Source organism: Thermobia domestica, chromosome 1, assembly GCF_964235325.1.
Source record: "Thermobia domestica chromosome 1, izTheDome1.hap1.1, whole genome shotgun sequence".
Classification (NCBI taxonomy): domain Eukaryota; kingdom Metazoa; phylum Arthropoda; class Insecta; order Zygentoma; family Lepismatidae; genus Thermobia; species Thermobia domestica.
Window position 1 is genome coordinate 295707754 of NC_137454.1, and position 18159 is coordinate 295725912.

Here is an 18159-nt window from a genome sequence, read left to right on the forward strand (position 1 = left end):
TTGAAAACTATTGATAATATTTTATTTACAATTCAAAGTATCATTAATGTAATGTATAACAATTATGTAATATACATCTGAATATTAGTTAACATAGGTACCGAAAACCTTAAAATCTTCTGAAAGTTAACGTAACTACCGAAAACATTAAAAATCAATATACATACTATACAAAAATTTGCAGATTTATATATAAGAATTTAGAAGCAAATCAACGTCTAGTTGTTTGTTGTTTGTTTAGTTAAGCATACAGGATTCATATGTTGGCACCATGTATTTGATATTAATATAAGCATCATCACCTCCATAGCGCTCCAAAAGTTCCAGAGTCTCCTGAACCAACTCTCCCACATTTCCCTTCTTTCGCTGACTGTAGTCAATACCATCACCAGTGTTAACTGAAATAAGCAATAGTTCATTTCAGTTAACATAATTCCTTCCACAAACAACTTGGTCAACTTTAGCAGACAAATAAATATAGTAAGCAGACAGACTCAGTATGCAACTATTTGGGTCTATTCACATCATTAGCTTTTTAGCAAGATTTTAAAAAGGTAACTATTACATTCAGACTTCAACTCAGGTTTTTAATGTTTTGTGAGAAGGAGCCAAATGAGCACTAATTCTAGTAGCCATCATTTTTTTCTTTCTTTCTTCATTTGGCTGACGAGAACAGGAGCAGTAAGCCTCCCCTCTCCTTGAACAAGATATACAAAAATAATCATTTACCATATTAAGATATGTATACAAACCCAGAAATTATATGAACTTGGGAGCTTGAACTCTCACCCCTTTGACGATCTGCCTACGCCACTGTACAGGTGAGTAGGTTATAGAAAACGGTGCCTGACTATTTTTATTGCGTATTCAATTCATTGTTACGCTTTATATCAGTGCATTTTCCATTTCGTGCAGTTAAGGGATAAGAAAGAAGTCGACATTGTTCGATAAAGAAGTTGTTATGGTGTGCACGTTTCTACTAGTGAGGCAGATATAGCTTCCAGATTCTTTGGAGAAATGTTTCTGCGACTAACATCTTAAGTACATGGAGTTCCCTTCATTGCTGATGCTACAAGTTAAGGAGATAGAATGGTCAGTTAATTAGGAGAATTCCATTAACAGGGTGCCAAAAAATGTTTACACACTTTATGACGTGTTATCCATTGTTCTCGAAATTGTAGTTAATGATGGTCGCAACATGTAGTATGATGTCACTCCAATGAAATGAATATTGTGGCGCTGGACAGGTGAAGTCTCCATACACTTTGCATGTCAGTGTAGAAAGTGAAACAATGATGGTCATCCGACCAGCACAAAAACATTCTTAAGTGGAACCAACACACCTAACGATTGTCCGTATTCGCTGTAAGTTAAAAGTGATGATACAATATATGATGTTCACAGAAGATCTGGCAGATCTCTCCCAGCAACAGTTCCTAGTTCTTCATCGATGATGCTGAGAACATTTCACATGCTTGCCACAAAAGTTAATAAAATAGTCTGCATGTGAGACAGAAGTGAGCAGAGCAAGCATGCGATGCATTCTGAAAGGGCAAAGTGGAAAGTTTTCATTCCACTGTTGGTACATGCATTGAATGAAGACACCCTGATAGACTATACTCCGCGTCATCCGAATTGGCGTATGGCATCAGTCAACAAGCTCGCAGTGCGCTGTTACTAAACCTTTAGGGAGGAATCTAATCATTCATAATTTATTTTGTTCGTATTTGTGGACAATAATGAATGACTAGATTCGTCACTGAAAGTTTGATAACAGCGCACTGCGAGCTTATTGGCTGACGCCATACGCCAATTCGGCTGACGCGGATTATAATACAGTATTTCGGATGGTTCCTAAACTGGTACAAGAGATTGAAGATTTCATGAGCAAAATGCTGTCACAAATTAAGTTAAATTTACCAGTAAACCAACGTAATTCTGTATAGTGGATTCCACAAAATTCATGTGGAGAAAGTGATCAATGTACCGGTGCTCATTGTCTCATGTTAATTTTCTATTTTGAAGGAGCTGTCCAGGTGTTATTTTACTCCCATTCATGTATTGATCAAACATCAATTTTAAATGCAGCAAGATGCCGTCCCATCGCCCAAGACGTATGTGCTTGTCTCAATTCAATTTGTTTCTAGGCCGATGGATAGGAGGAAGAGGTGCGATGGCAGTTTCTTCCAGGTTTTCCTGATTTAACGTTTCTCGGCTTTTACCTGGAGGGCGATCCTCAGGGAAGTACCGTACCGTACCGAAAAAAAAGAAAAAAACTGCGAAGAAGAATTGAAATGACGTGCGTAAGAATGCCAGTAGAGCTTCAAGGTAACGTCACCCAAACTAGTTCGCCGTACTCGAAAGCGTCGAGTGATCGTCATCAGCCTTGAGTATCTTCTGTAGTTGCAAAGCTAAAATGGGATTTCTATTCATCTTTTGATGTTTTGATACTTTGCATATAATTTTTGGCATCCCTGATATTTACAGCTGCTATCAACTTGTATTTTGTTGGTTATACAACATACGTTAAATTTACGACTCATCGCATTATAACTAGTTTGTAAAGTTAAGGAGATAATGGATAGTACTGTAGGTTTCCATGTTTAAACTTTGATACTAGATTGAATTCTAAGTTTTCGTTTCCTAATGTAATGCTGAATGATTGCTGTTGATTAAAAAAGTAATTTCAAAACTTTGAATCTCTGAACATGAACAAGGGACACGCATGAATTGTGGTTGGTATTCTGCTCCTCTATGAGTTATTTAAATTACAGTATTTTTGTTGATCATTTCATTTTTATTTATTTATTTATTTATTTATTTTAATTTTAGTGTTTTATGTTTTGCGTTTATGCAATTCCGAGATTAAGAAGGACGGGATCTACTAATAACATGAACCCCGAACCGTGACCAGGATTTGAATCTGGTGCGACTGTTGAGTACACAGATCATGCAAAATCAACTCTTACAATATAGGCGGAACCCCCACTATATTATCTCATCTTCAAGAGAATTGGATTAGAGGATCACACCACTGACAAAATATTTTCATAGTCTAATGATAAATAAATACGAGCCTCGTATTATTATTATTTAAAAAAAAAAAAAAAACACCATGATTATTGTTGCGAGACTATTACAATCTTTGCTAACACATGATTCCCTAGTGTCGTAGCAATAACAAGACTCTTCAAGGAATCGTGAGAATTGTTCATGATGTTTTTGGAAGGATGTTTAACTTAATGCTAAATAACTATATTCATACTCGTAAATTTCTGCAACTTATCCACCCAAGGGTAGTAATTTTTTACTATCGATAGGTAAATGAAATTAAACTACATAACATTTAAGAACGAAGTCATTAGGGTTGATAAAATCATTCCTATGATCATACTTGAAACCGTTGTAAGGTCCTATTCACAACTGTGCTGGTTATCGTGCGCCTTTCTCAAAAATATTCATTTAGATAAACACGTTTAAAACTCGTTTTACCTTAAGTGTTTTTTTTTTTTTTTTTAATTGATTGCGCCTGAGCCTTTGGCCTGCTGTACACTAATGGTTAAAACCATGCTTAATTAAAAGCTCTAATTGATTATGTTTAACACGTTTATTTTTTCCTTGGTTTGCCCATCAACTAACATTCGGTTATACAAATATTAATGATGGCTCCTTCGTGGCTAAGCGGTTAGCATACACGCCTTTAACGCGGGAGACCCGGGTTCGATTCCTGGCGAGAGCTCATATGGCTCGGATTCCACGTTAATCAGTAGGTCTCGTCTCATATAGCCTCGCTGCTGGAAGGGACGTTAAACTCAAAATCAACTCAACAAATATTAATGCTCAAATCTAAATATGGTTACGGCTCTTGTTCTAATCACAAACAGGAAAGCATTTTATGTTCATCATCCTATATATTTCGAATTAATTAAATTGGAGCAATACAGTTCAAGTTATAATTAGATCGTCTTAATAGTTTTAAATCGAAAAGTTGCCTGCTCGCTACCAACAACTGTTAGCGTCAAGTAGGCAAGCAATAGCGCAGGTAGCTAATCTAGTACCGTAACTGTTTCTTATTAGGAATTGTCGTGACGCACTGTGAGACTTTGCCTAGGATTTTGACAGACAAATGGCGTGCACAAGACGGGGTTCCGGGTTTAAACCTTCCCTCCCTTGAACAAAAATAAACATTTGTATGTATCCTAAAATGATGTGAACTTAGAAACTTAAACCCTTTCCCTCTTGATAAATTTCTGCATACGTCCCAGATAGCACAGAAATTTTTTTAAAAATGTTTAAAAATTTGCAAAGGCAAACTAAAAAGTTTCCAAAAAACTTGCCTTTTCAAATGAGAAAATTTTCCTAAGGTTCAATGCAAATAACGAAGTTGACGCTGGCTGAGTTTGCAGCAAAGTTGCCTTAGAAAATGATAACATCTGCCAATACAAACGAAATGTTTGCGACTGCACAGCAAGAAAGTTTGCCAGGACTTTGCTGCAAATATTTTGTGCAAATTTTCTTTGACAAAATTTCCGAAAATGAGCTGATAAATTTGGTGAAAATATTAAAAGGTTTGCAGCAACATTGCAGAAAGTGTTTTCACGATCGCAAGATCACGTTTGCTGCAAATGTATCAGGTAATGTTTGCTGCAAATTTATAAAATGAAACCTAACTTTATGAAACATCAAAATTTTTATAATGTGGATCCGTCTTTTCTTAGTGGCAAGCATTAAACATCTTTAGCTACTTGCCAAAGATAAGAAACTTACGAACGATAAACGCACAGACAAAGGATATCGCAATTTATCTACTTACTCAACGATCATATCCCTGTACTTACTCTCACACACATTCACAAAATAACGTCAGGCTGCTTGGGTCAATAAAAACATCTGATAAGAGACCAGTGAGTTTATTCTGGAGTCCTCCGGTGCATTGGGTTTTCTCGATTCTCACTTCCCGCTTGTTTTGTCACAATTGATGTAGCGCAGTGAATTCTGGGTACGATGCGCGCGCGCTCGGTAATATAATCACATATTTGCTTTCAGCAAGTTTTTGAAACAAGTTTTTTTACAAAGTTGCAAACTGTTTTCGACGGCAAACTTTCAACGCTATATTTTCAAAAAAGATGCAAGTTAATTGCAGTGGGGAATTTATTTTTTACAAATCAGCGAAAATTTGCAGATCATATTGAAAGCTTGTAATAAATATTAAGAAATTTTTCCTTCGCAAACTTTCAGATTGTTTGCTCCACTAAACGAAGCAAAAATTTGACGCATGTATTCGTGCTATCTGGGGTCACTGTATTCGTCGAAGCATGTGAAGGATGGGTAGTGGTTTTAGATTAAATATACCTGCTATTAGCAGCAATATATATATACAAGGTGGAACCTTGTAACTTCTAAACTAAAACGTTGAAATTTTGTACCATGCAAATATCGACAGGCGGAATTGTTTGGCATACTTTGTGATATCACAGGGGGCGCGGTGGCTCAGTGGTAGAGCGTTCATCTCCGGTGCTTGGGGTCCCTGGTTCGATTCCAGCTCACGCCGTGTGGACTTTGTGGTGGACAAACACCGTACTCATGGGTTTTCTCGCGGTTCTCCCTTTTCCTCCCACTCTTCATTCCACCATTTCATTCATTTCTCATCATCACCATCTCCTTTAGCGTAACCGGCATAATCGTGGGACGTAAAACAAAGATTTCATTTTTTCTGTGATATCACAAGGCTAACAATGTTGCCAACCCAACATAAAATTGTGTTTTTCAAATAACACTACGTCAGGTTATTACATATTTCAAATCTACATGTAAAAGGAAAACATACAATACCACATTTGTTATGCAGTGTTACAAACTAAAGACGCTACAGCATTACAAATATCCAAATTTTGGTGGCCTCTGCAGCAAAATTAACGTAAATGAAACAGATGAAGCGGTACACGTCCAAAGTGCTTTAGTGTCTGATACTTGATCATGATGTGATGGATTTTTAATGAATATGACCAATTTCTACTTAAGGGTTGATCAAGGAATTGAAAATTTGATTTTTCTCCCCTAAAGCCTTTAGTTCGAAAAACTGCTTAGATAAATGTCTTATCCAATTGCATAGATGGTTTTCAATAGATGTGAAGATAACAATCCTGTTTACAGCAAGTTGCTATCTCAAACCGTTCTGGAGACACGGTAAAAATTGTTAAAGTTTGTAACATCGTTTAAAATTACGTAGTTCCGAAAACTTACTGTAATTACACCTACAAAAAATATTGTACTGTTATAGAAGCAAAGTAAATCAAAAATTGTTTTAAAATATTTTCACCTCATTTTAGGCAATATATCAATTTGTACCACGTTTTTCGTGTTTTCCGAATGGTTTGAGATATCAAATTGCTGTAAACGGCATTATAATCTTTATGTTTATTGAAAACCATGTAGTAATTCGATTTATCTAAACACTTTTTCAAACTAAGTCCTTTCAGATAAATCAAATTTTAAATTCCTTGTAATTTTGTTTCTAGGATCTAGAAGGTGAAAACGAGGCCAGCCAGAATCCAGATTATGGTAGGTATATCATAAGTTTATTATAAACTTCCAAAAAATATAAATAATAGCTTGAATTATTTTTATCACTCAAAAAAATGGGGGCCCCCGGCCCGGGCTACATCCGCCACTGTTGAACCCTCCAAAATTTGGTTGTTTCCAATGTTTGTGATACTGTAGTATCCTTAGGTTGCAACACTGTATGACATGTGCAGTATTGTATGTTTTCCTTTTACATGTAATTTGATATATATAACACTGTTTACAACACTGTTAACTTCGTGGCATCATAGAGTATGTCAAATAATATCCTCCTGCTGATATTTGCTTGGAACGAAATTTCAACTTTTTTTTGTCCATTGGTTTAAAAGTTAAAGGGTGTGAACCATTCATCTTGATACGCCGTTGTAATATTTAAACTAATAGATATAAACGCCGAAATTTCGTACCATGCAAATATCGACAGGGGGACATCGTTTTACATACTCTTCAATACAACCAGATTTACATTTTTTGCTTTACCATCTCTTTTGTCTTTATTTTCATTGTTATATATATATTTCAAATGACATTACATCAAGTTATTACAGATTTCAAATTTATGTGTGAAACGAAAATTTACAATATAGCATTTGTTATGCAGTGTTTGAACTTAAGACGCTACATTATTAGAAATCGAAAAACGTCCACATTTTGGAGGGGTCCGGATCAGTAATAAAACAAGTGAGATGGACTGGGTACCTTAGTGTCGGACACTACGGTCATCATATGACGTATTTCGAACAAGTTGAGCGGAGATCCGGATTTGATTTCCAACGAGAGCTCATGTGGTTTGGATCCAAAATTAAGCTGTAAGTCCACGTCTTGTATAGCCTCGCTGCTGAACGGATCGCTAAACTCAAATCAACAACTCGAACAAATAGAGCCAAATTTACAGAGACTTGGAAATTTGAATTTTTCAAAGGAATTCTTTCGAAAATATGCTTAAATGAGCATCATATCTAACTACCAAGATGGTTTCTGGTAGACATAAAGATCATAATGCCGTTTATAGCATTTTGATATGAAATTCTTTCTAAGACGCAATGGTAACATGTTACATATTGCTTAAAATCGCGTATTTGTTGAAACTTTTAAAATCAAATTTTCATTTACTTTGCTTCTATAACAGCACAACAATACTTTTTGGTAGCTGTAGTTACAAGTCTTCGGAATTACATAATTTTAAGCAGTAACAGTCTTCATCATATCTTCAGAATGGTTCGAGATATCAAATTGCTGTGAACGGCATTATAGTCTTTAGGTCTAATGAAAACGATCTGTACAATTATGTGATGGGGGTTATCTAAGCAGTTTTTCAAAATAAAGGGTTTTGAAAAAAGGGGTCAAAATTTTCAATTCCTTGTAACTTTGTTCCTATTCATTCGAAATCTGTCATTACATGATCATAGTATTAGACATTAAAATACTTTTGTTGTTCATTGGTCTATTCTTTCACTTGCGTTCTTACTGCTGTATAAGTCACCAAAATTTGGATGTGATCCATAGCATCCTTAATGTGCACCACTGAAACACAAATGTGACATTGTAAGTTTTTCTTTAGCTAGTAGATTTTTAAAATATGTAATAACCTGACGTAGTGCCATTTGAAAAATGTCAAAACAGTGAACTCCCCCTAGACTACTGTACCGATTTTGATGATTTTTGGTAGGTGAGTGGGCCTATCTTAAGTTTTGATGTTATTTTGATTAAAATCCAAAGGGGGAAGCGTGGAATCCAAATTTATGCGAAAAGTTGAGTATCTCACGAGTCCTCAAGTTAGAAAAATGAAACTTGGTGTATAAACATTTCATTAAAAAGTAAGGGGAGAATTTTTGTTGCTGTTGTTGCATATACTAAGGGAGAGCAGAATGTTCAAAATGAAAGAGGTAGTTTAAAATTTATTCCAAGAGTTCATAGTTGCTACAATTAGAATACCTGACCTTAACTGGCTAGTTATAGTTCCTACGTTAAATAGGCTTGGGTTCGATAGTAGCAAATAACTGCTTTTGTGTGTTTTGTAACATAAATTTACAGCGAGTTATATTATGATCCCACTATTCAGTATAAAAACGTCTCATTGGGTCCCCGAGAAAAAATTAACTATCCAGATTTTTTTTTAAAAAAAATATCATTTTTCCTTTGTAAAATATTCCTTGTCAGTTCATGGGATGTATTTGTATAAAATCCGTTCTAGGAACTAAGATATTACCTACATGATTGGAAAGGTAGTGGTGATGGGGAGGGGGGGATTCGCTGTCACTTCTTGTCCCTTCCCTGGTACCTCAATTAGATGTCATCTGATAGCGTAGAATTTTTTCCGTACATTTTGTGCCAGTTAAAAATAGAAATTATACTTCATTTTGGTCCCACGTCATTTCCAAACTAAAAACTCATTGCTGCTAGCAAAAGATAGTCACGGAAACTTGTGCGCCAACAGTAGAAAAGATAAAAATACCATCTACTTTTATCGATAGAATATAACAGAAAATAGTTTCACTGAACTTAAAATACACTGTGGTAGTATAACTTACGTTCACATAACTATTTATGAACCACTCTGTAATAAATAAAATAAAATATATGAAATAATTATAATTATGAAATAATAACAACTTAGTACTTGACGCACGTTCTTTCTATAAGGGTATCTATGAACAATGTTTAGCATACGGGGTCCAACTATTTTTTCTAAAAAAATATTACAATTTCGATATTTCTGTTCAGAAACCTTTGCATTTTAACTCATATCTAATAAACCAAAAACAGTGCTGCTAAACTAAGATCGGAAAATAAACGTGTCGTAGTTCTTGACAGATTTTATACATGCATTTGTAATAGTACATTGTTGGTGCCAGTCGTGTTATACATTCATGAAGTGGATATTTTAAACCAAACCTCATTTGAATGAAGAGATGAGTTCTGTCTAAGGTACTCATGAGAATACACATGTGCATCACGTATAAAAGTATATTTATTTCCCTTTGAAGTACCATCGCATCATAGAGGTAGTTCTGTATTTGATAGGCTTTACTGTGTAGAAGCCCATACATGCACGAAAACCAACATTTTTGGATCAAAAGATTCAAGATATTTCAATAAAAAATTTCTTGAAGGTTTTATATCTGAAGAACTACATATACTGTAGCCAAACCCAAACTATCACTTAACTCAGTATGATGTGCTTACTCCGTAGAAAATACGAAAACTCGATTTAGGGGCCGTTTAAAAATTTTGTGGACCCTAATCAAAAAACTAATTATTGGCCAAGATCGCAATCTTTTGATGCATTTTTTTTTTATCATTCCTAAAATTCTTGGCCAAGATCGCAATCCTTTGATCCATTTTTTGGATCATTCCTAAAATACTTGTTTGGTTTCACTTGTTCTTGTAAATATCACTAAATATAATGTGGTACAAGCACTGGTAAGGCGATGACGTCAGAGGGAAGGGGGGATATCTCGTGCCTATTTTACTTTATTGTTTTGTGATGTCATAACCTCAATAGTGAAGCGTAGGATCTTTCTGCGTATTTGTAAGGATGCATAATGGATTGTCCGATATGGAAATGAGTACATGGCTTTCCTCAACCTTTTCCTCCCCCTTCCTTCCTCCTTTCATTTGTCTTATATTGATTTACAATAGAAGCTATTTCGTTCACTATTATTTTACTTCCTCTTTTTGGTAGGTGTATTGAAATATATCCCAAGCCTTTGCGTATGCCGGATATGAAGACTGGGGGCTATCAGTGGTGCTATCCAGCCGGTTCGCGAGAACCGGTTGTTAAAATATTTCGAGTTCGCAGAACCGTTTGTTATACCCAGACATAAACGTATACACACACGCAAGACCTAGCCAAGAATGAAAGAAAGAAACCAAACAAATTTGTGAAAATACCTCTTTATTTTCACGCTTGCTTGCATTGTTGTGAAAGCAAGCAACTTTGAATTATTTCAATTTAATGGGCAGACAGAAATTTGAATACGAATTCCGGAATACTGGGACCTGTGAGTGCAATGAATGTGATACGTATATAATGCCTGTTACGTGTGCTACCTATTTGTTTTAGTGTGATTCCGATATCTTCATCAGTTCCGGAGATATGTGTCGTCGAAGCAATGTGTACGAAATATTGGTCTTTTCATCGATGTCTCGAAAGATTGTTTGTCATGACCTATACTGTCATTCCTCAAAACATGTCCATATATATATATATATATATATATATATATATATATATATATATATATATATACAGGGATGGGACAAAAAATCTGAAACGTTTGCAAAAGTGTGAAAATCATACTTAGTATGGTATGGGGCCTTCTTTTGCGTCCAAAACAGCTTGGATCCGACGCGGAATGGACGTATACAGCTCCTGAATCGTGGTGTGTGAAATTTTGTACCATTGTTCCTCCTAAACATGCTCCAGTTCCTTAAGGGATGCTGGTGGAGGGTAATGAGACCAAACACGCCTTTTTAACTCAGACCACAATGGTTCAATCATGTTCAGATCTGGTGATTGCGGGACCCAGGGAAGGTGTGATAGCTCCTGCTCATGCTCCTCAAACCATGATTTCACCGTTTTTGCAGTATAACAGAGTGCCAAAACTTCTTGGTAGATGCCATCACCATCAGGGAACAATATTTGGGCCATGAGTAGAACCTGGTCCCCAAAAATGGCCTCATCCGCCTTAGCATTCATCATTCCTTGCAGGGCTATGATGGACCTGCGGAAAACCACGATATCACTGCCCATATGTAACAGAAGCACCCCCATGCTTTACAGTTGGAAGCAGACAGTTTGTATCATAGGCCTGCGATGATGTTCTCCATACGTAAACACGACCGGTTGTTGGAAACAAGGTGAAGGTCGATTCATCGGACCACATTAAGTGTTTCCACTGCTCATGAGTCCACGCCTTGTGGTCCTTGCACCACTGGATACGCCTCTTTGCATTTACTGCTGTGACCAGGGATTTGGCGATAGCGACCCTGGCATGAATTTTCATTTTATAAAGTTCCTGTCGCACTGTTTTTGATGAAACCGGGTTCTGTAGGCCGAAATTGAGTTCAGACGTAATTTTCATTGCAGTGGTCTTCTTTTTAGCTGCTACAATCCGTTTTAATGCCCTCCGGTCCCTATCTGACAGGATTGTCTTTCAACCACTGTTGTGCTTTGCAGACGTCGTTTGCCCATGAATTGTGTATGCCCTCGTGACATTGGACACAGTGCCTTTCGATACCCCCACAATATTCGCCACTGTTGCCACTGAAGCTCCAACCAGACGGGCACCAACGATCATGCCTCTTTGGAAGTCTGTCAGGTCGCCCATTTTACGGTAACACTTTCACACCACGACACTCAGGTGAAGGGGTTACTGCTGACGGAAGATGGTCCACATGACACATTGAAAACAAGAAACGATCGGCAACCGCAACACGCGTTGTACAGTGGATTGCCAAACTTACGTGTCCTGTATGAAGTGTTTTTAGATTTTTTGTCTGATCCCTATATATACGAAGCGTATTCCAAAAGTAAGGGCCGTTTAATGATTAAAAAAAAAAAAAAAAACAGACGCCTCGTGCGGAACGGGATCTATTGCCAGAAATATGTCTACGGAGCTACTTCACTTTTCACAAATAATCACCATGCCGTTCCAAAACTTTTCGTAACGTTGCACTATCTTCCGTAAAACCTCTGAATGGAAGTTTGCCGCCTGGGATTGGGACCAATTGACAACGGCAGTCTTGAGATCCACGTCGTTTTCAAACCGTTGTACACCAAGCTACCGTTTCAAATACAAGAAGAGAAAGTAATCGTTGAGAGCAAGGTCGGAACTGTATGGAGGATGGTCAAAAAATTCCTAACAAAAATCTTAAGAGAGAGAGAGAACCGATTGTTAAAAAAATAGAACAGCACCACTGGGGGCTATGATGTCACAGGTAAAGGACGAACAAGCACGTTGCTTCCATGCGACTTTCACGTAACTTAAGTAGTTGTTTTCTGATGTTATTACCCCGACAGTCAAGTGTTATGAACAGGATGCGTATTTGTGAGGGTTTATGATGCATTGCAAAACAAAAATTGACTTGGCTTCTCACAATCCCTTCCCTTCCTTCATTTGTATTTTACTGATCGGGTAAAGCTATTTGATTAACTAAAAGGTTTTTTTTTCTAGCTATTATTTGAAATTTACTGTATATGACCTGACTGTTTTAAAGTACTTATCAAAAAGCTAAGTGGTGTGATGTTACACGTAAAGAAGAGGAGGCGTAATGTTTGCACCTGATAAGTGATTTTTGTTTTCTTTTGCCAGACAAATAAGCTTCGTAACACTATTTTTTTTCTTTTTTGTTTTACTCTACATTGTACTGGGAGATCCTGAGACGAAAAACCATGGTCAGGTGCCTCAGGTATGTGAGTGATAACGTCAGAGATAAGATTTTCCCAACAAACAAATATGTGCATCATTCCTTTGTTTTCCTACCTAGATCAAATTTATTTTTAAACTTGGTTGATTGAAACTTTTGAAGTGCGTTCAGAAGAGAGTTTTCATTGTTCGTGGACAGTAGTTAGTTGTGTGAATGTAGAAAAAAGTGTTGCAAGCTAAGAACAGTACAAAGTTCCAGCATCTCTGAGAAATGAAGTTCCAAGAGTTGTCTTTTGGCACAGTGTGCATTTTGGAAAAGATCCAGAAAAGAGTTATTTTGTTTGTCTTATGTGGTATTTAGGAGAGTTCACGTGAAGCTATTTGGTTCCATAGTTCGAGAGCATCTTTTCAAAAGTGGAAAATTTCGCTTCGTTTTTCAGATTTTCGAGGGTTTTGGCACGAAGAAGAAGAAATGACAGAATAATTAGTAGGCGAAGGATTTGGCGATGAGGAAGAGAAATTAGTGACGAATGATGAAGTAGGGCAAGCGTCCGAATGAGAAAGTGAAGGGGATTCAGATGATTGTACTCAATCATCAATGACTGCAGCCAGCTCAAGCTGCGAATTGGTTGAAACTTCATCAGGGTACTCAGATTGTTGTGACTCCGAGTGTTCCCTCGTTTTGGAGACACTCAGAACCAAAGTACGCAATCTTCTTCGGCCACTTGATTTGTTCTTCAATTTTTTTTTACCAGGAAACTAATGGAGCTTATAGTGGAACAAACACACTTGTAATCGATCAATAATTCCAGATAGCTAATCGAGATCCAAGAGATCATGAATCCCATATATCCTTAGAAGAACTGTGTATTTTTCTAGGCATGTGTTTGTCGGTGGGTCTTTCTAGGCACAGTAAACTTCTTCGCACTTCCAGTAATGTTCATAAAGATTACTGGAGGACAGGATTTGATTACTTTCCATGTACCATGACACCATGATGGGAACAATTTCGTTTTGCTCTCTATAATCTTCACTTCGAAGACAACTCACTAAATCTGAACAAAAATTCCTCAAGATATGACCATCTCTGGAAATTCAGGCGTTTCTTTGAAATGGTCAATTACTGATTTGGGGCATTATGATCCTACGAAATGCATATCTGCCGATGAAGTATTGTACAAATGAAAGGTTGCATTCAAGCGGTATATTCCAAAGAAGCAAAAGTGATTTGGAATCAAAGTATTCCAAATCACTGATGAAGTTGGATATACTTACAAAATGGATGTCTATCTTGGGAAATTAGGTGATCAGACTAGCAAGACCTATTCTACCCAGGACCTAGCTGTAAAGTTGGAAAGTGAGGTGAAAGGTTTTGGGCATAAATCTTTATGAACAACTTTTTCAGTTCACCTGACGTGTATGATCAACTAAGGGACTGAGAATCCGGGCATGCAGGGCAATCAACTCTAAGCAGGAGGGAATTTCACCTGACTTTGGTCTCAAGCAACTGAGACTAAAGCAAGGCAAAGTTGTTTCTTTCCAGAGAGGTGAACTGACCGTAATATGCTAGAAGGATAAGAGGCAAGTCTAATGCTGACGAATGTTCATCCATAACAAGCGTCTGGAAAATATGTTGATTAATCGGGCAATTCTCTCAACTCCAAGGTAGTTCTGGACTATAAGAAGTGCATGGGATATATTGACAAGGCTGTTTAAATATGGTATGGTATGAAGAGATAAACGATGAAATGGACAACTAAATTGTTCTTTCATTTCTTCGACCTCGCAATAGTCAATTTCTACGTGATGAATGATTCGATGAAGAAGTTTGCTCATTGTGACTTGGAGAGAGCTATTGGACCAGTTGGTAGAACTTGGGAAGGCTTAGAGTGCTGGTCCGTCACAGGTAAGCATGGACAGCATGGGAAGACGTTCGCTTTCTGTTCCTGCAGAACATGTTCCTGTGAAATCAGAGCTCTTCAGGACTTGCAAGGTGTGTTATTAGAAGAACAGGAAGAGGAAGATGACAAGAATGAATGTGAGGAAGAAGTGTATTATGGAAATGGGAGTGTATTGGTGCACAAGCTAGGGGGAACGTAAATAACAGTTTTTTTGGGGTGGGTGTGTGTGAGAGAGAGTGCAATGTGTATGTTTTATGTATTCTCTTTTGTTTTCTTTGATATTTTGTACTTTCTTTCAGGATTGGGAAATCATTTTCATCCATGTTATTATTCGGATATTTGGAGCAGACGTTACCAATACTGGAATGTATTTTTCACTGTATATTAGAGTTGCGAACTTTCCAGGGGCCGCTTTAGGAGGCACCAAACTTGTTGAAAAGGGATTTTTCCAAACAAATTTCCCGAATTCCATAAAATTCTCCTTTCCTCGTACGTCATGGCTGCATGTGTATGATGGCATTGGAAAGTATCCTTAATTATGATGTTCAGATGGATAGTACCCTGTCCAGTAATTTTTATTTTACATCATATTTTCCCAGTTTATACGATATTTTGTATATAGTAAGAAATGAATTGAAATCATCAAGTTTTTCGTCCCATGTTTATGCCGGCTAGGCTAAAGGAGAGATGATGAGAAATGAATGAAATGGTGGAATGAAGAAAGTGGGAGTAAACGGGAGAACCACGAGAAAAACCATGCGCACGGTGTTTGTCCACCACAAAGTTTACTTGGCGCTAGCTGGGATCGAACCAAGGACCCCATGCACCAGAGGTGAACGCTCTACCACTGAACCACCGCGGTGCCCTTGTATATTGTAAGGATCCACACCTTCTAAGGTATGTTACTACACCACAAACACATGTCACAATTGTAAACACGTGCTATTGTTTACAAGCATATGACAATAAGAGGATACAGGGAAACACAAAGCCGATTCGGAGGAAACCGAAAATGGACGAACCTCCCAGAGGACACCCATAAAAGAGGATCATAAGAGGACCGAGGTATCAGTTCATAACTGATCATTAACCTAACAATATCTTCTCCTGAGTTCGCTGTAGACAAGGGAGAATCCTAACCACACCTTATCTCTGGAGGCCGCCGTGAGCAAAAGAGATATCCTAAGTATAACCTACCTCCCGAGGCTGTAGTGAGCAAAGGACGTTCCTTATAAACCGTCTTTCGAGGTCCCTGTGGAAGAGGAGACTCCTTTAACACCTAGGAGGCTGCAATAAGCAAAGGAGTTCCCGTACTAACCTAACTCTAACTAAACCGTAAAATTCCGAAGCCACTACTGTGTGCTAAAAGTATAAACTACTAAATTTGGAAACACTTTTATTTTGTATTACAAAGAAACTTGTAAATTGTTTGTACAAACTTATTTTATGCAGGGCTTGCTCCGGACCGTTTCCTTTGACTCTGCTGAAAATATTTCAAAATTGAAACAGAATCGGGAAATATTTTTCCCACGTCACTATTCTGGATATGGGCATGGTATATGGGGCAACCATTACCAGTATCCGAAAGTATTTTTAGGGTGTATAGGGCTGCGTACTCTTACTCGAGGCCGCTCTAGGTAGTCCCAAACTTACAAAGTAGGATTTTTTCAGAAAAAACATCCTGAATTTCTCCAAATTTCCCCTTCTACGTACGTCATACGAACATGCGCCATATTGCATTTGAAAGCTTGCTTTATTCTGAAGACCACCATGAAATTCAGATCAATTGTTGAGGCAGTAGCTATTTAAATGAGTCTTCAAAATTGCTTGAAACCCTCCTGTACTCCAAAGGGTTAAAGTGGGCAGTGACTGAAAATTTGCTGTAAATATTTCCAAACTGAAGGAGTATATATTCTATCTTCTTTTGACATGAAGTTTTGTTGAGTATACACATTATCAGATTCAAAATATTAAAGGAATAATCTGTTTGTTGGTTTCAAAACTAATCGAGGTAATTTTTAGAAAACGAGTCATAGCCTATTTTTAGTCTACTAATTTCAAATTAAACGAGTAACTTTATTTATTACGTTCTTGTGCAAGAATCAAGAATTATACTATATTCTTCACACAGATTAATAAACGTAAAATTATTGTCATCTTGTATTTTTACTTTGAAATACCACTTTCGCGTTGTCGTAAATATTTGTTTTTCTTATTGTTAATTAGGAAACGTTGATCATTGGTCTAAAATATATTGAATATGTAAATTATAAGAAATAAAAAATGTAATAATCAGCATTACGAACTATATTTTTAAACTTCATTCCTGCGTGTAATTTAATCAATACAGATGTATGTAATAGAGTTTTTTTCTTAAATTACTTACCATTTCTGCCCATGAAAAAGTTGAAAACAGGCAAGATTTGTCTATAATATGGCACTAGAGCTTCTCCAACTCTGTCTCCAGATGTAACTAAACGCTGTATTACTCTCAGGGTAGTACAGACCACATCTGGATTGAGTGTGTTTAATGCATCTGTAATAATAGATGTGAAACATTGATTTCCATTTGTGAGACATTAATTAGATTTTATTAATATCTTTAGTTTATCTACGCCAAGGCTCTAATCTATCTGAAGTTGTTGGAGACTGTAATTTCGGAAGAAGAAATTTGTATTTGAAAACACGTAATGCGTCTCTAATGAATCTTCATAATATTTTTTTCCCTATCACTGTCTAGTGATGCTGAAAACCTTCTAGACTTGATTAGTCCAAAGATTTACATATGGACATGTTTCCGAAGCATTTGACATGATATCACTAGCTCTATCGCAGTTGAAGATGATCTTATCAAAGTGCAAGATGAAAAACAAATATGCAGGGCATGAGGCGAAAGTAAATGGTGGAACTAATTATGTAAGTGAGAATTTCATACCCAAGATGAATAACTAATTTTGCGCCAACTTTGACTTTTTCGTACCAATGATAGTAAAGTCCACCATTTCATGGCATAGATAATATACAGTCGAAAAGATATCTTACAAAATGTTGGTTGATCATCTCTTAAAAACAAAAAAAAAAAAAAAAAGTCATCTCAAGACTGAATTAAAAATAGTAAACTTGTTATTTTCGTAAATGATCTAACTTTTGCCATCTTGTGATACAATGCCTGGAGTGTCTACCCACTTACCCCATCCATGGGACAGCTCCATGCAGGGGCGGATCCAGGGGGCGATCTTCTTATTTTATATATATAAATAAAATCCATTCCAGAGTTTGGAGCTTTTAAAAGTAGCATTATGACA

General features: G+C 36.8%; 1 protein-coding gene across 1 annotated transcript in view; it reads right to left on the bottom strand.

Moving 5' to 3' along the window:
• The window catches only part of LOC145661517 (parkin coregulated gene protein), a 31360-nt gene continuing 13201 nt past the window's right edge, over positions 1 to 18159 (bottom strand). The window contains exons 4-5 of the mRNA XM_081726836.1: positions 17241 to 17390; positions 1 to 398 (exon numbers count right to left, since the gene is read on the bottom strand). Of these exons, the coding sequence (XP_081582962.1) occupies positions 238 to 398; positions 17241 to 17390 (311 nt within the window). The 3' untranslated portion in view covers positions 1 to 237. The remainder of the gene's footprint in view (positions 399 to 17240; positions 17391 to 18159) is intronic.